At 35.3% G+C, this 21,966-nt stretch overlaps 2 protein-coding genes across 8 annotated transcripts in view; one reads left to right on the forward strand and one right to left on the reverse strand.

Moving 5' to 3' along the window:
• Positions 1–11,554, forward strand: part of Plbd1 (phospholipase B domain containing 1) — a 63,556-nt gene extending 52,002 nt beyond the window's left edge. For 2 of the 3 annotated variants that reach the window (XM_078015201.1, XM_078015200.1), the window contains exons 7-11: positions 3,547–3,747; positions 3,858–3,998; positions 7,584–7,769; positions 8,434–8,540; positions 10,779–11,064. In XM_078015201.1, coding sequence (XP_077871327.1) covers positions 3,547–3,747; positions 3,858–3,998; positions 7,584–7,769; positions 8,434–8,540; positions 10,779–10,961 — 818 coding nt within the window. In that variant the 3' untranslated portion in view covers positions 10,962–11,064. Of the gene's footprint in view, positions 1–3,546; positions 3,748–3,857; positions 3,999–7,583; positions 7,770–8,433; positions 8,541–10,778; positions 11,065–11,254 lie in introns of those variants that run through there. The other variant, XM_078015202.1, reaches the window with a different exon arrangement.
• A 136-nt stretch (positions 11,555–11,690) lies between these two features.
• Atf7ip (activating transcription factor 7 interacting protein) overlaps positions 11,691–21,966 on the reverse strand; it is a 107,536-nt gene continuing 97,260 nt past the window's right edge. For all 5 annotated transcript variants that reach the window (XM_005331894.5, XM_005331892.5, XM_013361378.4 and 2 more), the window contains 2 exons: positions 21,681–21,793; positions 11,691–16,378 (listed from right to left, as the gene is read on the reverse strand). In XM_005331894.5, coding sequence (XP_005331951.1) covers positions 15,959–16,378; positions 21,681–21,793 — 533 coding nt within the window. In that variant the 3' untranslated portion in view covers positions 11,691–15,958. The remainder of the gene's footprint in view (positions 16,379–21,680; positions 21,794–21,966) is intronic.

Raw genomic sequence — 21,966 nt, forward strand, 5'->3', positions numbered from 1 at the left:
AACCCAGCCAATCGGCCTCAAGAGCAGGAGGATGGTGGGAAGTGGAGAGGCTGGGGTGGGGGTGAGAGGCTTGTGGGAAGCCGGTGGTGGCAGTTGGGCTCTGAGGGTTTTTTCCTGAGGAGCTGTTTTGTTTGGCGTTTGTAGTTCTAAAAATAAAGTTAGTTTCTTTTGACAAGTGGCTCCTGAATTGTGCCCAGCCAGACTGCGGCAGGGGTTGGCTGAGGTAACTGGGTCTCCTTTCATGTGGTCTTTCATCTTAGAGACCAGGATAGACTGGGTTTGTCTACAAAGCAGCAACAAGTTCCAAGAGTGAGCAGAAGTATGCTTGGTCTCTTGAGGCCTCAACTCAGCACCAGCAGATGCTTGTGAGCTGCAGCAAGTGCCAAACCCAGCCCAGATTTAAGAGGTGGGGACACCAACAACACTGCTGGATGGGAGACACTGCAAAGTCACATTGCCCAGAACGTGGACAGAGTGACGGGTGAACAAAAGGCAGCACAGTTTTTGCAGCCATGACTCCTATGACGGGCCCTGAATTATACACTAGTCATCCCTTATGTTTTCCAAAATCCCCCCATGGGTGTCTGAAACTGAAGGTAGTACTGAAATCTGTACTTTTTCTCTGTTTTTCCTATCAAATACAACTTCAACAGAGTTTAACTTATAAATTTAGGGCCCAGTGTGAGATTAACAATGATAAGAAAAGTGATGACAGTGTACCATAATAAAGTTATGAATTGTGTATTCCTGAAAATTTCCATTTAATATCTTCAGACCACTGTTGGCCTCAGGTAACAGAAACCCTGGAAAGTGAAACCAAGGCTGGGATCACGGTTGTATGTAATTTTTGTCCTTGTCTGACACTTCGGACTATTCTAGAAGGAAGCAATGTGTTTGGTCTGCACCATTTGAGCTTTTGGAGCAGCTGATGTGTTCAATGTGCAAGTGGGTGTGAAGTAAGCAATAAGTCTAAATGGCATCTGGTAGTGGTTCCTGTTTATGTTTTTATGAGTCTTAAAATATGCTTTATTAACCAAAGACCCCTCCCCTCCTTTTAAAGTTTCAGCCAGTAGCTTACCAGACATTGTTCGAAGGCTGGCGTTCACAAACACTGTGTGTCTCATTTTGCCTGATCTCTGTAGCTTTCTAAAGTTGATAATGACGCATGAGTGCAAGACTATACTTTTATATAGTTAAAGAACATTTTTTTTCTCTTATAGGCCAATCTGTTTGTCCCCTCTTTGGGCTTTTTATTTTGAACTTTAAAATATAGACTTAGTTTCCTCAATGATAGTTTTTGCCAACCAGTTCATGTTTTGTGTTCTAGAACTCTGGGCGACTTATATTTTTTCTATCTTCCAGTCATTTCTTAAACATTAGTGTTAGTCATTCACTTACACATTTTAAAGAATGCCTGCCCTCTTGTGTCCAGAGAGGCTGCTACAGTAAGGAGTGAACTAGCAAAGAACCGTGCCAAAAAAAGGGTATTCTAAACTAAGGGGATTTTTCTACCAAAAAGCTTGCCCAAGGTTTCCAAGCATGGTTGTACAGTATGAGCACTGTAAAAGAAAAACAGACCAAGAAATGAATAGCTATTGAATACTCCTACACTCTGCCAAGCTAGATATACTCTTCCAAGTCCAGACTGTGTCTTCCCAGAGAGGACACTCACTAAAATTTCATTCAAGGGTGTCATTGTACCACCTTGTACCACCTGGAGTGTACAACTGTCCCTAGTTTACACAGACCTCTAAATAGCCTATTGGCTGCCTTGTGAAGAAGCTCTTTAAGTTAGTTGAACACTCCTGCCATCATGTGAATTTCATGGAAATTTTCAGAAATTTCCAGAAGTTATACATTGTTAGAGCTGAGTGGCATCACTTAGTCCCAGGCTATCAGAGGAAGGGAATAGGAACAGAGGCAGAATGAGACTTGTCCCACTCATTAGGGGCAGTGCAGGTAATTAAAATGCAAGCTTCTGACTCTCAGTCCAAGCTTTCAAGTCTTTAACCAAGTGATCTATTACTTGAACTCACCTACCTATTTTATTCCAGAACTATTGCTGTTGAAATGATTTTAGGTGACACAGGGACAAATATTTTTTGCACATTAGTAGAAATGTATTTGTTTTAATGTGTTTTATGGGAAAAAACCCAAAACATTAAACCTATAGTTCCTTAGACACTATTGTGTATGACAAGGCTAAGTTCTAAAATGGAGTTAATATAAAAAAAATATTAAGTAATGTATATGTTAAAGAACTCGAATTAGCTTTCCACAAGGTACACATTTGTTAAAATGTCATGCTATAGGTCATAAAACTGTGAAATTTTTACTTTTTAATTTAAAAAAATGAAAATATCAACAACAATTTAGGGAGTTCTCAGATATGACAAAAATGACCAAAGTGGTGTAAAAATGGTGGAAGTTTGAGACTACTATTGGGAAGTTTGGTGGAAGTTTTGGGACTACTCCGTCTATTCTGACTGCTGTAACAAAATACAAGACTGGGATATCCAAAATAAGATACTAGCAGATTCCATGTCAGCGAGTGCCCTTTCCCATAGATGGTGCCTATTTCTGTGTCCTCCTAAGGCTAAAGGAGTTAGCAAGCTCCTGGAGCCTCTCTTATAGTAGCATTAATCCCATTCATAAAAGATGCACCAGAAGACTGTATTACAAAAAGCCCCTCATTGGGGCCTTTCCTGACATTTCTTTAACATTGTTAGCTTGTCCACTTGATGTCAGTTACTGATGACAATATATCCTTTCACTGTTACAGCTGCACTTGATCTATGTCTTCCACACTCAGCCCAATATAAAACACAAAATAGGTATTCAGAAAAGACTTGTTGAGGGCTGGGGATATAGCTCAGTTGTCAAAGTGCTTTTGCCTTGCATGCACAAGGCCCTGGGTTCAATCCTCAGCACTACCTACATACACACACACACCAAAAAAAAAAAAAAAAAAAAGACTTCTTGTGGCTTCACCAATTTTCCAGTGTTGTCCCAACATTGACCCAGAGTATTAAGTATCCTAATTTCAAAACCATGTTCACATTTATTCATGTAGACGTTTTCCACTTATAAAAATCATGTAGACTCATAAAACTGTAAAATACAGAAAAGTAGAGAGAGAAGAAAAAAGACATTCATATTCTTAATTCTTAATTATACAAAAATGAGCCCTGATAATATCCTCCCTAATTAAAAGTTAGCTTGAAGAATCCTAGCGAGTTGGGCTCTACTTCTGTGTACTCATTTTGGAAATTTGGATTTCTCCTGATTTAAAATATTTTTATCACCCCAAATCATAAAATCAAACAATGGAGAATCTAGGGATAGAGGTCTATGGCCACCTTCTTAAGCAGCAGTTGAGTAGCTGCCCCAGAGGTAAGTCAAAGCTGGGAGAGTCTCCTGTGGATCAAGGAAAATAATAGCTGATAGTTTGTAAAGTGCATTGGCTATGTAAAATTATGCACTAAAAGTGATAGTAAAATATCCCATGTATACATATGCTGATTTGTGTATTTGTCTTTTCTGTAGGGTTTTTGGAGTCCCTGGATGACTTTTACATTCTTAGCAGTGGTTTGGTATTGCTGCAGACCACAAATAGTGTATATAATAAAACTCTACTGAAAGAGGTTATTCCTGAGTCTCTCCTGGCCTGGCAACGGGTCCGTGTGGCAAATATGATGGCATCTGATGGCAAGATGTGGGCAGATATCTTTTCAAAATACAACTCTGGTAAGTAGCCTTGCAGAATAGCTTTTAGGCACATATATATGTTTAACTTTAGAGTTGTTAACCAGTAAAGCCACATCCACACTATGTCTTTGTATCTCCCAATATTTTAGGCACCTATAATAATCAGTACATGGTCCTGGACCTGAAGAAGGTAAAGCTGAATAACAGCCTTGGCAAAGGCACTCTGTATGTTGTGGAGCAAATTCCTACATATGTAGAATATTCTGAACAAACTAATGTTCTACGGAAAGGTACCTTCTTCATGCTGTGTCTGAAAGTTTGATGAGTATGAGCATGTGAATATTTATATGCTTGGCATGTTTATGGTGTGTGAACAGATGATGGGCAAGAAAAGATGGGGATGCCATTGCTAGTTACACTGGGAAAAAATTAACAAGTTCAACGCAACTGGTAAACCTATACCTCAGTTCATAAAGGTCCATGGGCAGACTGGGATACAGGTCAGGCATTCATAAACCTTCAATTCAGCAAGTATTCATGGAGTACTACTTTGGCTCAGGCTGAAAAAGCCTGCCCATAAAGAGCTCAGTTGTTTAGTATAGAAGGTTTGTCTTCATACACTTCATTTCTATGCTAGACTGAAGAATCTAGGATAAACTATTTGCATTGCTTGATTTGAATCTTGACTCCTCAAAACCATGGGCAAATTATCCTACCTCTCCAAGCCTCAATTTCTTCATCTGTAAAACAGGACAGTCTTGGGATGGATCCACAATCATTTATTTGTGATTTTTGAAATCCCAAAATTGTAGAACCAAAAACTCTTTGTTGTTTTTGGTCTTGGCTCACTTGGTAGCAAACTATTACATGATCTGAACTCATTTAAGAGTTAAGAAGGGTTGCATAGGCCACGTGGTGGGTGCTGATTGGCAGGGTGAGTAAGGAATGGTGAGCGGACACTGTGTCCAGCGGGGATTGGTCGAGAAAACTTTTCAATTTGGCGCCCTTCGGAGAGGAAAGGGAGGGGTAAGGGATTACGTGATGTTCTCACGAGATGGAAACAACTTCAGTGGGGAGTCTCCCACACACCCAACAATTATTTCCTCTTAAAGATTTATCTTATAATTAGGTTATAAAAATATGAACATTTTTCATTATGAGATGTTCCCCAAAGAAAATGTCATACATATGTACTCCATGCTATACTAGAATCTGGAAAACAACAACAACAACAACAAAAACCCTCAATTCTGAAACTTATTTGGCTTCCGATAATTTTTGGATGTAAGAATATAGATCTTTACAATTTCACAGGGTGGTCATGAAAATTGAGAGAGGTAGTAGTGGGAGAAAACGTTAGCCTCATAAATCTATAAAACAGTATAACCTTTGTTGTGTAGGAAATGAGAGTTTTGGGCATGGGAAAATAGACTAAACATTGTAGAGGAGAAAGGAGACTAGTTATGAGACTATGAGACTAGTTAAAAGATGACTATAATAGATTATCAGCTGATAGATGAGTAGGAACAAAACCAAGACAAAGTGTGGTCCCTGGGGATCAGGACCTGGTCCTCAGTTTCCCAGGTCACATTTTGTAATGATTTCTGGAGTGAGGCATCTCAGCATAGAGTGATTCACACCAACTAAATGCTCATAAGACTTATGCATAAAGCAATTTTTTAAGGTGGGGGTTTCAACTGCATGCAGTTCATATCCTACAAAGCAGGAGACCTTCCTTCTTCATTATAGGGAAAAATAGTAAGAAGCCAAATAATTAAATAGTTACTTGGCTAACACAGCAGTTCAAAACTGAGAATCTAGCTGTCCAACCACAGCTCCTAAAAGTATCCCTCAAGAGAGAGATGCTTGCTCAAAGTCGCATTTCATCTTTGTTCTATATACATATACATTATATTTTTTTTGTGTGTATACATACACACATATGGGAGGGATATATTTTTGGATACATAATTATTAGGCTTCTTACAATTTTTCCATATAATATATATATCAGCATCAACTCTTTTTAGTCTTAGGGAATTTTCATGGGGTTTAAGAAGGGGATTGGAAAGAACCTAAATGCACCATTCTATCAGCAATAATGCAAAGAAAAAAATGCTACTTTGATCAAGCATCTCTCTCTTGAGGCATACTCTTAGGAGCTGACTGCACCAGCTTGAAGTTTGAACAGCTAGGTTCTTGGTTTTGATTTGCTCTGTTAGCCAATAAAATAATAATTGTGTGTCACCAGGTTGTTGTGAGACTAAAGTTGCTTTATTTTAAATGCTTTTGTAAATCATGAAGCTTTATGAAAATGTAAAATAGCAGTCATTTTCTATTACTCATTTGAGCTGGTCTCATAAAAAGAAATATAATAGTTATTATTCATCTAATGTTTACCAAGTATTAGACAATACTGTAAACACATTTGAATGCATCTCACCCATTTTGTCCCTATGTTCTAGATATAGAACACCTATAAAAGCTAAAATATAGTATATAATATATAATTGTAATACATTAATATTAATAGTTAACATTTTACTGTAAAGCTCAGAAACATGATGTACTCAAATAAGTGATATTGTATAGTTAATACAATATATAAGCTTTAGATTATGATTTCTTATCTATTTTAATGTACCTGTGTCAAATTTTTTAGAATTCTTGCAGGATTGAAACTTGGAACTTAATGGGCTAATGTTCACAATAACCCTTGTAAGGCAAATAATGTCACTGTTTACAATATAAAAATGAAGAAACTGAGGCACAGGTAGAGTAGGTAATTTGTCCAAGGTCACATAGCTAATAATGGCTAAACCAGAATTCAAATTCAGGCATATTAACTCTTGAATCTATATAACCTAGATACATTCTAGCAACAAATGTGGTTTTTTTTTATCCTAAAATGTGTCATTCTTTTTTTTTTTTAATCTTTTAGTTGTCAATGGACCTTTAATTAATTAATTAATTAATTTATTTATATGTGGTGCTGAGAATTGAACCCAGTGCCTCATACATGCTAGGCAAGCGCTCTATCACTGAGCTACAACCCCAGCCCCTAAAATGTGTCATTCTTATCTCTTTCTTCCTGATGCTCTGTCCCAGAATTAGCAAGGTTAAAATAACTCCTTCTTGTCTAGGAGATCCCATACAACAATAAAATGGAGACAGGCAAACAAAGGCCAAGAATATAGAGGTGATAAATTATTCCTTGAATGGTAGACACATTCCTATTTTGAATGACTGCCCTCTTTGCAATAACCCAGGCCAGTGTTATTTAGGATGTTCCTAAAATGCTTCTACTAGTTGTGTCATACATTTGGTGCTAAATGACTAACGAACTGTGTGGCTGTGGCATACTATGAATATTTGAATGAAGCTGAGGTTTTATAGATGTTTGTAGTCAAAGGAGTTAAAAAGTCTACTGGAATGTTAAAAGCCATCCCCAGCTCCCTCACATTGTAGGCTTCCTCTTTCCCTCCCACTCTTTCACAGAAGAAAAAAAAATTTGAGGCTAATTGCCTATGTTCTATTCATCCATCCCTGAGCCTAGAATTTAGGTGTTTAGTTTTCTTATCCCCAACACTGTGTTTTAGGTGTTTAGTTTCTTATCCCCATCACTATCCATGATTAACAATTGAAGTCTCCCTTTTAAGGCCACATTGTGAACCATCTTTTGGCATTTCTGTAGCTGTATCACTTAAGTGAGCTCCCATACACTTTGCATTATATGTTGTTTTGCTTTACAGATAATAGGTCATTTTCTGGTTTACATATTCAAGAATTTGGGGGTAAAGACAAAGAATTCTAATGTTGTTCTTCCCCTAACAAAATAATATGGAGGTATACCAATCTCTTCCATTCTAAATTAGGATATTGGCCTTCCTACAACATTCCTTTCCATGAAAAAATCTACAACTGGAGTGGCTACCAACTGCTAGTTCAGAAGCTGGGTTTGGACTATTCTTATGATTTAGCTCCACGAGCCAAAATCTTCCGGCGTGACCAAGGCAAAGTGACTGATATGGCATCCATGAAATATATTCTGCGATACAACAGTACGTAGCACATTTCTCAAGAATCATTCTTCAAAACTCCTTTTCTTCCCCATGGATAAAGAATCCATGTAAGTTTAACATCTGTGTACTAGAAGGAATTTTAAGAAGTTATTTAAGTATTTAGTATTCAATTAAAACTTTACATTTTTTATACTCAGCAAACAGAATTTTGGTCTCCTTTATAAAATAATAGGGAAGATTCTACTTGAAAAAAACATATGTAAAACACACAGAAAAAATAAGCTATACAGGCTTATTTTTTATACAGGATATCCCTCTATCCCCCAAACATAGGTTTCCTTCCAAGGGCAAAAACAACTAATAAAAACAAAATATTCATTACTGATTTTTGGAAAATAGTATCAAAATCAAATTTGTATTTCTTTTATTAGAAAAAAATAATGCACATTTATCTTCTATTATTTCTCTTCCATCCACTCTTCACTGTGCAAGGTTCTTGAGGCAGGAGAGGCCTTGTGCAGAGGATTTGCAGTTAATTGCTCCTAACATAAGCCAAGAGATGTCTGTATCTGGGAGCACGCTAAGCTTTCAGGCTTTAATATGTCTCTACATCTAGTATTAATAAGTCCAAAAATCTTACAATGGACAAGTGTATCTCAAAATAGCCAATACTCACTCTTTTCCCCAATATTTTGTTTTCTAGATTATAAGAAGGACCCTTATAGTAAGGGTGATCCCTGTAATACCATTTGCTGCCGTGAGGACCTGAACTCAGTTAACCCAAGTCCAGGAGGTTGCTATGACACAAAGGTAACATACAGTTGGCTTTTGAATTTAATGTCAATCAACAAGTAGGCCAAAGGCAAAGCTGAAGAGGTTGTCTTAGCATAAAGAATAATGTCCCTAAACATAAACTAAATTCAGGAATCAGCTTTTTCAGAGATTCTGGCAGTGGATCCCATTGCCTAACTACAAGTCTCCTCTGCCACTTAATAGGAAATCTCACAATTTTGTAATGTTTTCGTTGCCTAACTTGTAAAGTGAAAACAACAGTACTTACCTCTTAGTGTCTTGTGAACAAACTTTTAATATCCATAAAACGTTTTGTACAGGAAGTAGTTATTTACAAATGTACATAATCATGATGGTGATAAGTTTTACCAGACCTACTCCCAAATCCAAAGAACATATTATTGAGAGCAGTGTTACTTCACATTAAACATAACTGAATTTAGTTGAAGGAACAAGAATACTGGACCAGGTGCCCAAAGCACTAAAGGGTTTCCACCATGTTAGAATTGGTAAGTATTGTAATAGGCCTCAAATTATAGGTAATAAATAGGTTTGCAGTAGTGTGCTGAAGTCCACTCATATGGTATGCCAGAACTAATTGTTAGTTGATATACTGATGGCTTAAAATCTGATGGCAGATTTACACAATGGAAATCAGCAAACATTAAAATCCAGGGTCTTTTCCATCAGAGCTGCTTGCTACTTGACCTATGGTTTATGGATGTCCTAGAAGACAAGTTAACTGGTTGATGGACATAATCATTCTACTACATCTTTTTGTACTTTTAGCTTCTATATGTTGTCTTTTCACTTGCATCATCTGTCCTAAATTGTGGAAGAAAACTTTTACTTTTTTTAAAGAGTGAACTATTCTTCATTGGCTTAGAAAATCGTGGGACTGCTGGTATTGTTTACACATTTATTTTTCTATCTGCCTAATTCTTTTTTTTTTTAAGAGGGTTGCTCTTTATTTATTTATTTTTTTAAAGAGAGAGTGAGAGAGAGAGAATTTTTAATATTTATTTTTTAGTTCTCGGCAGACACAACATCATTGTTGGTATGTGGTGCTGAGGATCGAACCCGGGCTGCACGCATGGCAGGCGAGCGCGCTACTGCTTGAGCCACATCCCCAGCCCTATCTGCCTAATTCTTAAACAGGAAATGCATTTAGTAGTTGAGTTCCAGCTCAACCTTCTTTTACACTATGTGAGGATTGAAAGGTTTGGTCTTGATGCTCAATTTTTGTGTAACTAAAAAAAAAAAAGGTAGTGGTGGTAGTGGGGGAGGAATGTAGAGAGCCAGGCACCCACGAAGCCACAACAAATGTTTGTATTTCATAGTACTTGCAAACACTGAGCAATGAAGTGTTAGATTTGTCCCAGAATAGACCCCCTCCACACACAAAAAATCACCTTTGCTGTCTTGCCTGCAAGAATCCATCTTCAAATTCTGTCAAAGGATATGTTAAAAATATAATTCTCTTTTTGCTGGGTGTGGTGGCACATGTCTGTAATCCCAGCAACTCAGGAGGAGGATCACAAGTTCAAAGCCAGCCTCAGCAATGTAGTGAGGCCCTAAACAACTCAGTAAGGCCCTGTCTCTAAATAAAATATAAAAAGGACTAGGGATGTGGCTCAGGGGCTTACATGCCCCTGGGTTCAAACCTCGGCACCAAAAAAAAAAAAAAAAAACACCTAAAAAATAAAACAAGCCAATTCACTTAAAAAACAAAAAACAACTTAGTTGTAGATGGGATACAATACCTTTATTTTTATGTGGTGCTGAGGCTTGAACCCACTACACCACTGAGCTAGTCTCAGCCCCTAATTCTTTTTATAGCCATTTTGAGCACAGGATTTTTTTTCCTGTATTACCTGGTGTTTGCAAGAACCATGGACCTCATTTTTTGATAATCAGTTCCTTCTACTTAAAAACTAATTACTGACCTGATAATAACTTTGAGGACTTTATTGTCTATGGTTTGCTCTAAGCATTGCTTTAATTAAATCTCATGAAAATTCTGTGAAATAACAGGGTTATTAGCTCATTTTGCAAATGAAAAAACTGAGTCATGGAGGGGTTAAGTGCTTTCTAAATAAGTTTTGAAGGTAGAATTCTGAATATGAGTAAGAATGTAGACCTCATTTCTTCTATCAGTCAATACATACTTGAAAGTGAAATGGATACAGAAGAGTATATTACAGGAAATTTTAATCTTAAAGTCCAATATTGTGCTCTCTTCCCCTCTCTTTGCAGGTGTCAGATATATACCTAGCATCTCAGTACACAGCCTATGCCATTAGTGGTCCCACAGTACAAGGTGGCCTCCCTGTCTTTCGTTGGAACCGTTTCAACACAACTCTGCATCAGGGCATGCCAGAAGCCTATAACTTTGATTTTATTACCATGAAACCAGTTTTGAAAATTGACATAAAATGAAGGTGGTACATGAGGGAATAGAACATTGCAAACAAGATACCAAAGGTTCTATTTTAGCTGTTTTTCCCATCAGAACTATTCTTAATAAAATATATTAAATTGAGTTTGTCATTTTAATTGTACAATGATTTTTTTTTTTTTTTTTTAGCAAGCATTCACTTGTTTGGAATGCTTTAGAAGAAACATTATATATGACATAATACTAGGCTTTAGTGTACAAGCTAACCCAAAATAGTATAGCAAAAACTACTATTCGTTTACCAAAATCCATTATTCTTCTTTTATGCCTGCAGAGACCAGTCTACATCTCCCAGACTCCTTGGGCAGTTGTGCCACATGACTAAATTCTAGTCAGTCAAACCTGAGATGAGTGCCACTTCCAGGCTACTAAGAACTTGTACTCCTCCCATGTTCTCTTTTCTCCTGGCTGAATATGCTTAATGACAAAGCCTTAGAGGATGGTGATAGCTGTTGGTGATTTCTCTGTTCATCAATAGGCATTAGTTGAGTCTTTGTGATACAGGCTAGAAATACAATACAGCAAACCTCACTGTTGTCTCGAATTAAAAGCATTGTATCCCATTTGACAGCAATTCTGCATAGCAAATTTTCTTTTTGAGTGAATACGCAGTGTACAACAGGGTGATTAAAAAATAAGATGGGAGATTTTCAAAAGAAAAAAAAACTACAAGGGCTGATAATAATCAGAATGAATCAGTACTCAGAATGTTAAAAACCCAGTCATTTATTTCAAAGTATAAATTTCAGGCTTGTTGGACAAAACCCCACTACAGTTAACACTTAAAACAGACGCCACTCTATTGTACATTTAAGAAAAAAAGGAAAAAAAAAAAAGACACAGAAACCTTCAAAACCTAATAAAAACAGGGCAACTTTCTACAGCCCAGTTAATATTAGACATTAGGAAGGTCTTACATGGTCTTATTATTTACACTTTCAACTGCAATAAACAAAAATCAGGATGCAAGCTTCCTACAAAAGGATTTATACTTATATATAGTTTTGAAATGGTTGTTAAAATACTAAAGCCAGGATCTCCAAAGGTGTTTGATTGCCCAGTTACCTTATTTACAAAAAAAAAAAAAAAAAAAAAAGACAACAGCATTTAAATGTAAATGACAGGTATTTAGTTGACTCTACAAATAAAAAACTAAGAAAGTTTATTTTGACATGATAAGATCATGTGAGAGTGAGAATATAAAAACATGTATTGTATTATCCTGTACCCCCCGCCCCCCCTTTTTCACTGGCTGAGGGGATAATGAGTTTCAGGAATTAGGTACCTAAGTTTGCCATACTAACAAATGCCTCAGGATGATTACTGGTGGTTGTTGTTGTTTTGTGTGTATCTCAGAAAAACCAAACCAAACCAAACCAAACCAATGAACAAGAAACAGCATTTGCCCAGTAAATAGTTACAAAAAGCAGAATCATATATTGGTTTTAGATAATTATTTGCAATAATCTAATACTGGGACATGGTTTTTCTGGAAATTAGAATAAAGTAGGCCAACAACAATTCAGTAATAACAACAAAAATCATAAGATACTGAGGATATTGACATGGCCCAAGAAGGAAAGTTAGGGAGAATACTTGGAAGGTATCTAAAGGACCCTATTATGCTGAGATCACAGTATACATAAATGAGAGATACCATAGATATTATTTTGTTATCTTTTTACAGTCCTGGAGAACTCATGGAACAAGATAAATGCCTATCATGGAATACTGACACTAACCTTGCTGCAAAAATGATAATTTGGAGAATACTTAGAGCAAAAAAGCCAAGTAACATAAACTAAGTTAACACTTAGACAATGCTGTGAGACTTCTGCAGAGAGATGCACCTAAGTAAGATTTTAGGCTCCTTGAAGGTTGCTTTTTTTTCCAAGGTATTTATTTTGGGCAATGGGAATGGGTGTGGGAGTGGGGAACACCTCTCTGTGAGGCAAATGGTATCCAAATATTCACTGTTCATGGAAGAAAGCTTTCCACTTCTCTTATAAAATTAAATACTGTGTGAAACAGTACAATATATTCTGCATATTTTAAAAAGTGAGTCCAGACAAATGGAGGGATATAGATACCTTATAAAGTTAATTAACACATGTCGTCTTTGTATGCCATTTATACATTTACTAGCAAGAACATAATTTTAAAAAGAGGTTTGCTCACACTTAAAACAGGTGAAAATGACTCTGACAAGGTTCAAAGTAGAGAGTAATAAACATTACTGTTGCCATATAATCATTCCTACATTTCAGGTTGAAATATCAGAAGTTTCCAGGATTTCCAATAAGGCAATACCTATACAAGTATTGTCAGGCTAAAAATGTAGCAAACTTGCATTCCCAAAATGGGATAATTGAGCTTATTTATAATACTTTGTGAAAAGATACCATGAAATAAAAAAGATAACCATGGAGTATGAACTGCTACTAAAAAGTTCATTATCATTAGCTATTTCTAGTTGAGTCCTCCATTCTCTCTTCCAAAGTACTCAAACAAAAAGCACTCATCAACATTTAAACCTGCCCCAAATAAAAGCCTAGCATTCTAACTTAGTCCCTTTCAGTAAATCCAGTGTGGCTATTGTACATTAATCCCATGGCAGGTTAATTTGAGAAGACCATCTTATAATAAATATACTTTTTTTTTTCTGTAAATAATTACAATCTCTCTTTATACCTTCCTTCCACTATCTGGAATAAAATAAGTTTTAGGAAATTATTTTCTGTAGTAAATCTGTTTTTAGAATTACTATTTGAGAACTTAGCTTTTCTTTGACAGAAAACACCAAATATAGGCTAAAATAATTAAACATTTTCATTCTACTGGGCTTTCTTCACCTGCTTAATAATACTATGAAAACTTAAAATAAGATTAGTAAATATAAATACAAATATTCATCAAGGGAACCTTTTGTAGGCAGGATAAGCAAATTGTTGACCAAAAAACTCATGACCATAAAACCAGTCAATAAAGAACAATTTTGAACATGGGCTTTCTGTTCTGCAGACAGGAATGATCTTGAACACATCATCAACATTGCAACCACTTTAGGTAAAAACATATAAACATGCAGATATAGATAGGTGCTCATATACATCTAGAAGACAATTAAGTTTCCTCCTATTGAAATCTTTATTGCCATAACATTGGCAACTTCATTAACATCATCATTTGCCCTAGAATGAGTAATATCTACATAGTTGGTTGGCAAATTTGACTTGTGGAAAATTCTAATTCTCATTGTGGTCTCATTTTCTGAGAGTGAAAGGAAGGTTAGGAGCATTTACATTTTGGCAACCTATAGGCTTTCTTCATCACCAAACTTCATATTTAAGATGACAGTACAATGACCAGTGCAGTCTCTAAAGAAAATTTCTTTACAACTATAATACTTTCTATTTTAAGCCATCAAAGTTGTAAACAAAACAATATTAATAAAAATGATAGCTCCCTCCTATTAATTCCAGGAAAAATAAATGACCAATTTATTTTGAGAAGGTAAAAATATGAATTCAAATATCACAAGAAGACTTGAAAAGTGATTTCACAAACTCCATAAATACTTTAAAAAATATTTCCAGTTGCACTCTCATCAACCCAGACCTCTTGTCCTAAAAACTATCTACTCGCAAAACACTAACCTGATACCAGTATAGCTGACACTCATAATGACAATCCATGACCTAAGTTGAATTTCACTAATTTTAAAGAGAATGGAGATAACAAGATGTTATATTTCATTATTATAGAGAATGACCCAAAATAATACTTTCAATTTTATCCAAAGCTGATAAACGCTAATCAGATTAAATTTGGCACCATCAAAACAAAAGGTTAAAACAGGAAGGATGACATGAAAATAAAGAGGAAATGGAACTTTCCTCTTAATATATTAGCTCATTGTATTTGGTGAATCTTACTGTTCATTTCCTTTGAAAGGCAACTGTACCATGGGTGGTTAAGTATACTAGAACTGCTTTCATAGTGTCTAACACAGTGTGCAACATAAAACAGGTCTGATGGCAAACTTTCTTAAACAATGTTTTTCTCTTGGTCCATTTTTTAAAGTTAAATAATGACTCAAAAGCATCTATACCCTTAGAAGAAACCAGCAAGTCAAGTTTTTAAAGTTAAATGATGATGCCACAGATGAGGAAAAAAAAAGTTATACGTGTGTGTGTGTACACACACATATATGTACATATAAAGGCCTTGGTTTGAACTTACTTGAGTGGGTGTGTGTGCTATATTTTGTGGAGATGATGGAGAAATAAAGGTTGAAAAGCTAAGAGCAAAGAGTAACAACAGTGGACATATGGCCATGTTTATTTCTATAGTAAATCTGTAAGGCACAAAATAAACATAAAAGCCAGGTTAAGAAAGGGGAGGGTGTCACTGCAGATGTTTTTCATTTAATTAACAACTTAGGTTAATTTGAACACAGGAAAGAATTTGTACATTTTTTGTTTCTTAAGTTGTAAATTAACCTATTTTAAACTAGTCATTTTGCTTTTTATTTCTTTGGGTTTTGTTTAGATTTAGTTTAAATCACTTAACTCTGATACTATAGATTCCTTGCAGATATTTAACCTACTTCATACGAAACAGAGGTAAATGTGAGAACAAAAATGGGAGTTTCCACTGCAATAAACATAGAAACAAAATGAAGCCCCCCCCACCAAAAAAAAAAAAAAAAAGTCACACACACGTTCCTAGCCTCAAAACTAAAGCAAGGTACACACATATACATTTCAAAACCCTGAAGCTGAATTGTCTGGGAGAAGATTCTTGCTTTATGGGCTGAGTTTATTTTACTTCTGGTTATAAACAAATGTAGTGTATACACACATCTGTCCAAGAAATCTTGCACAATGTGGATTTTACATTAGGTATCATGCACAAGATTAAAAACAAGACCAAAAGGTGAAACTTTTAAAAGAGGAAAAGATAAAGGCTCCAAGGTTTAATTGCTCTGGGAAGAAGAGATCACATCCGTTGACTGAGGATCACAAAAAGGTCCAAAACGTCCATAAATATCCTTGGCTCGTACTGCAAAATAGTATTTGCTGCCAGAAACAAACTGGGTGAGAGTACAAGCCATGGGCAAAGGAAGAGCCTTTACTTCCCCAATCTTTTTCCATTGTGAGGGCACAGTGGCACTGGGTTCCTCGTGGTAAGCATAGAGATGGTAACTTTCCACAGTAGCACAGCTTCGATCCACCTCCAAGACACTCCATGACAGTACAATGCCATTTTGACTCTGAACTCGTGCTAACTTCAAGTGTGGCTTCTGAGGCAGAGAGGTGCTGGCAGCTTCTGGGGGCAGACGCTGTGGTTGTGGGGCTTCTGGTAAGGGTGCAGGGTGCACGGGGCGTGGGGGCTCCTAACAAAAGAAAAATCACATTCTTTACAGTGATCACAGAAAGAATTATTATAGAATGCTAGAATTAAGACACCCTAGAGATTACATATAGAGCTATAATTTTCCATAAATTGGTGTGGGATACCACACTAAGTTTCAAAAGTTCTATTTGATATTTTGTAATCAATCATGTTTTGGGAACAATGGTGTTTAGGGTACTTCTACTAATACTCTTGAGACCTAAAATATTGAAGTTTTTCTTGATAAATAAAATGCTCTTGCTGATAGAATATCATTTTTTAAGAGACAGTAAGCCAGATGCAGTGCCACATGCCTGTAATCTCAGTAGCTTGAGAGGCTGAGGCAGGAGGATTGCAAGTTCAAAGCTAGCCTCAGCAACTTAGTGAGGTCCTAAGCAACTCAGTGAGAACTTGTCTCTAAATAAAATACAAAAAAAAAAGGGGGGGATCTGGGGATGTGGCTCAGTGGTTAAATGCCCCTGGGTTTCAATCTCCAGTAACAAAAGAAAAAGAGACACTGTAAAAGTAGAAATCATATACCTCTAAAAAATTAATATCTGATTTAAGTAACTATTCTATAGATTCTCACTTGAACATAACATTCTTTAAAATGTTTGAAAGTTTATCATATGAAATTGAAGTATACATTATATTTTCATTTTGAAGCTGTTTTGCCAATAAAGACAGTATTGTATTCTTATAAATAAGTATATTTAATGTTGAATGCATATTATGTCCTTGGTCAGCTTGCAATTGATGAATGGTGATATTTAAATTGCACCATGAAAAATAGGACTTAAAGAGATGCAGAAATAGTTATGCACCTTTCAGTCAATAGGTAAAGCATAAGCAAAATCATGGGGATACTAAAGTGAGAGGGTTTACAGGCCAGAAAACCTTTTTCTTAGCCATAGGGTTATGTGAATGGAAATAAATAAATAATACATAGATAGATAGATAGATAGATAGATAAATAAATAAATAAAAATTTGGGAAGGTAGGTTAAGGCCACATAATGAAAAAGCAGGATACTAACTTTAAAAAACCCTCTTGACAGATAATATCTAACACTGGAACAATGTCATTATTGTAAATATTATTGTTATATCTGGGTGTTAGGTAACAATGAGAATAATTTCTTCAAAAATGATTTAGTTGAGAACCAGAAAAAAAGGTGTATGAGTGATTTTTTTTTTTCCTCCAAGTGGAACATATCATTGGTTCACTGACTTTATACTGGAAGTCACATAACAAACAATTAATTGCCTTAATTGAAATTCACTTAACAAATGTTATATATAGTTAAGGCTGGGGTGTAGCTCGGAGTATACTTAACAAGAAGGGGGCTGCAAGTTAAATTCCCAGCACCATTTTGTTATGTGAATAATTTGTATAAACTAAATATTAAATACTAAAGATCTAATAAGATCTTTTTATATTTCCATGGCAGGCTAGTGATGTGGCTAAGTGGTAGAGTGCCTGCTAGTATGCACGAGGCCCAGGGGGTCAATCCCCAGTACCACAAAACAAAAAAATATATGCCTCATAGAGTCAAGCTGTCTAAAGTATAAGATAAAGTATTCTAAAATTCTCAAGAGAAACTCCAAGTCATATTTAAGGGTATCCCCACTGAACTAATAGCAGATTTGTTAACAGAAACCAGGATGTCTAGGAAGGAATGGAATAATGCAATCCAAGCCCTGAAAGAAAATTACTTCCAAGCAAGATTACTAGACTTAGCAAACCTATCCTTCAGAATGAAGAATAAAGGCCTTGAGACAAGCAAAAATTGGAAGGAATTCACAACAGCCTGACAAAAACATATTTTAAGGGAGTCTTATATCCAAAAGTGAAAGATTATTATCATGATAAAAGCATATGAAAATATAAATCCCACTAGAGGAGGAGAAACACAAAGGAGAAACATTAAAGAATAAAACGTTTTCAATACAGTACACTATCAAAACACAAAGATGAATAAGGAAGAAAAATAATTAGAATATAATCAATAATAGTAATATTATTATTACCAATAATAATTATTGAATGTAAACTAAAATCTCCAAATAAAAGATTTATACTGCTTAAATGGATAAAATGCCAAAACCCACAATATGCTGTCTACAAGAAAGTTGCTTTACCAGTAAAGACATATACAAACTGAAATAAAAGATAGAAATGGAAACCCAAGCTAGCAGGAATAGCTATACTTCTATTTGACAAAATAAGACTTTAAAAAGACAAAAACTAAAGAGATGAAGAAGGTCACTATATAATGTTCAAGGGATCAATTCAGTAAGAGATAACATAGAAATTATAGATCTATATGTACCTAATGTCAGAGCATTCAATTTTATAAATAAAAAAAGCCTTTTTGACCTACAAGAATAGATAGATTCCAATTCAATAATAGGAATGCTCACATTGTACTTTCATCAATGGAGAGGTCATCCAGACCGAAAAGTCAACAAAACAAAGTTAAAACTCTACTACAGATCAAAGAGACTTAACATATGCCTAGAAACTATTTCATACAATACCTCTGGAATACAATCATTTTCATCAGCCTATAAAACTTTCTCTAGACTAGACAACATATCAATCAGGCCACCAAAAAGAAAAAAATCTTAACAAATGTAAAAAACTGAAACCATAGCCTTTTATCTTTTCTGATAACAATGGAATAAAACCAGAAGTCAACAACAAAGGACATTTTAGAAAGTATACCAATCAATTAACAACTGAACAACACACTTTTGAACCAACAATGAGCCACTGAGTCAGGATTTCTCACTGCAAATGAACATGGGAATATTTCAAAACTATGGAATGCAGCAATAGTAGTACTGAGGTAAGTTTATAACAATGAATGCCTACATCAAAAAAATAGAAAGATTTCTTTAAAACAACCTAATGATATATCTCAAGGGCTCAGAAAGCAAGAACAAACCAAAATCCAAATTTAAAGGAAAGAATAACAAAGATTGTAATAGAAATAAACCTAGACTTAAAAGGGAAGGTGAATTTGATCGGTACATGTGATATCCATGTATGGAAATATCATACTAAATCCTATTAATATGTACAGTTAGTTACTAATGTATATGAAAAAATATAACTCCATGCAAAGCTTAGTACTGTGATGTGCATACAGTAAGAATGCATAAAAAATATGCTAACTAATACACGAAAAACTGAAGTAGAATTGATATGAGTATTGGTCAAGTTGCTATATTTCCTCTAAAGTTTTCTCTTTTCCTAAAGCGACTTAATCACTTCAGTAAAAACCATTAAATAAACATATAGCTAGCCTTTGACTGGAGGGATCACAGAGTTTTACGTGTTTGATAATAGCTGAAATGGCCTATAAAATCAACTTTTATGATTCTGAATCTGCTCAGACCTCACAACTAGTTAAGTCAAATGAGTATTTATTTTTGCCACTGCAGTGGAGTTTTGTTTTGAATTTTTTTTTTTTTAAGTCACAGAAGGACACAATATCTTAATTTTATTTATTTTTATGTGGTGCTGAGGATCAAACCAGTGCCTCACATGCTAGGCAAGTGCTCTACCAGTGAGCTACAACCCCAGCTCCTGCAGTGGAGGTTTTAACTGAAGTTTTACAGAAACATATAACAACAGTGCTTTGCTCAAAAATAATTGAGCATATGCCTGAGTATAAACAGATGGGTGGCAATATGGATGAAATAAAGTTGGTCAAGTGCTGATAACTGTCAAAATAGGGTTATCAGTACTGAAGGAATGGTTATACTGTTTTTTCTTTCATATATGTTTGAAAACAGCTATCTCAAAAGTATTTTAAAAATTGCATTAAAATTAAAAGAAATGTCTATTTCTCTGGTGAGATACAGTTCATTTTAAGATAATACACAAGAAATTATTCACTTAAAATTTTTTTTAATTGTAAAAAGCTCTGATGGGTTATAAAATTTGCAAAGAACACTATAAATGACATTTTTGCTGTGTTTTTTAAAGGAATATTTGATGAAAACTTATTTGTAACTGCAAACAATAGAAATAACCTATTTGTCACATACCCAAATACAGCCAGAGTTGAAGTACTATGAATATGCTCTAGAGGTGCTAAGATTAGTCCATTTCTGGTTCTGGCTCTGACTAGCTTAAGTAATGATACTGAGGAATCATTTAACAACTTGTGACACAGCACACCATTTTCTTCCCAAAAGGAGAATAATAATTTTATTCCTCATAGGACTGTGAAGATTAAATAATACATGTGAAGTATTTCATAAAGTACCTAACATATACTGAATGCTCCACTGATATTACTTTTTCCACTACAGTGAAATAATAAAAATCATTACTAAAAGACTATAGAACAAAGACTATAGAGTTAGATTCATGGATCTCTAGGAGGTATGACCTTAAGTTGGTTAACAAACTTGGTGAACATGGGCCACATCTATAACAAAAAAGGGGAGGAAGAGGGGAATACTGGGGATTAAACTCAGGGGCATTCAACCACTGACCCACATCCTCAGCCATATTTTAGAGACAGGGTCTCACTGAGTTGCTTAGCACCTTGCTTTTGCTGAGGCTGGCTTGCAATACTCCTGCCTCAGCCCCTGGAGCCACTGGAATTATGGCGTGCACTACCACACCTGACTGTAACAAAAAAATTTTAGAAGTCCTTTAGGTAGCAGTCCCAAAGAACTCCTGGATTAGGACTAAGTATACTAACAATGCAGGGAATACGTTAAACACTCATAAATGCTAGGCATTATTATTAGTATTTACAAAGAGATGTTCTCTTAGGAAATAAGTAATATCAAACCCAATCTCTTGTCTTCCCCTCATAAAGCAAGCATACCAATTTTCATGATATTCCATTCCAATCAATGCTATCATATTCATGTCACAGAATGATGTGACACTGTTTTAGAGGTTAAATCTAATGATAAAGCTTTGGTTTTCTCCACCTTAACAAATGAATTTCCTAAACCAGTGGATTATTTAAAACAATAAATTAATAATAATATAGTAGTTAGGACTGATATAAGATTTTGAAGGAAAGAATAAAGTTAGAACATAAAAAAATTTAAAATACCATTTGTATGCCATAAGCAAACTCAATGATCATTACCTCAATGATCATTATTCATAACGGTAAGACCAACTTTCTTAAATAAACTCCTACTGGAAGAGCAGAAAGACCTGTCATTTCCCTTTAGTATTACTACTTGAAAGAAAAAATTCTAGCTACAATAATATTTAACAGCTGTATAGTTGAGAATTTTATAAAGCCAAGCATCAACATTTACAGTATGCACTTGTGGTGGTCGGTGATGCACTGTGAGCTGAGGACCTGCTGATCCCAGAGTTAATCCATTGTTAACAACATATGTGGTTGTTTGAGGCACTCGAACTGTAACACCTATAAAAAAAAAAAAATTAAGGAATAACATCAGAATTCTGTAAATTTAGAAGAACACTGAACAACTTGATGTTGGTGAAGCAATATTTTTAGAATGCAGAAAAAAAAAAATTCCAAACTAGAAGTTTATACTTGGCCAAACTATCAGTTAAGCATGAGGAAATCTTCATAAT

Source organism: Ictidomys tridecemlineatus, chromosome 6 (genome assembly GCF_052094955.1).
Source record: "Ictidomys tridecemlineatus isolate mIctTri1 chromosome 6, mIctTri1.hap1, whole genome shotgun sequence".
Classification (NCBI taxonomy): Eukaryota; Metazoa; Chordata; class Mammalia; order Rodentia; family Sciuridae; genus Ictidomys; species Ictidomys tridecemlineatus.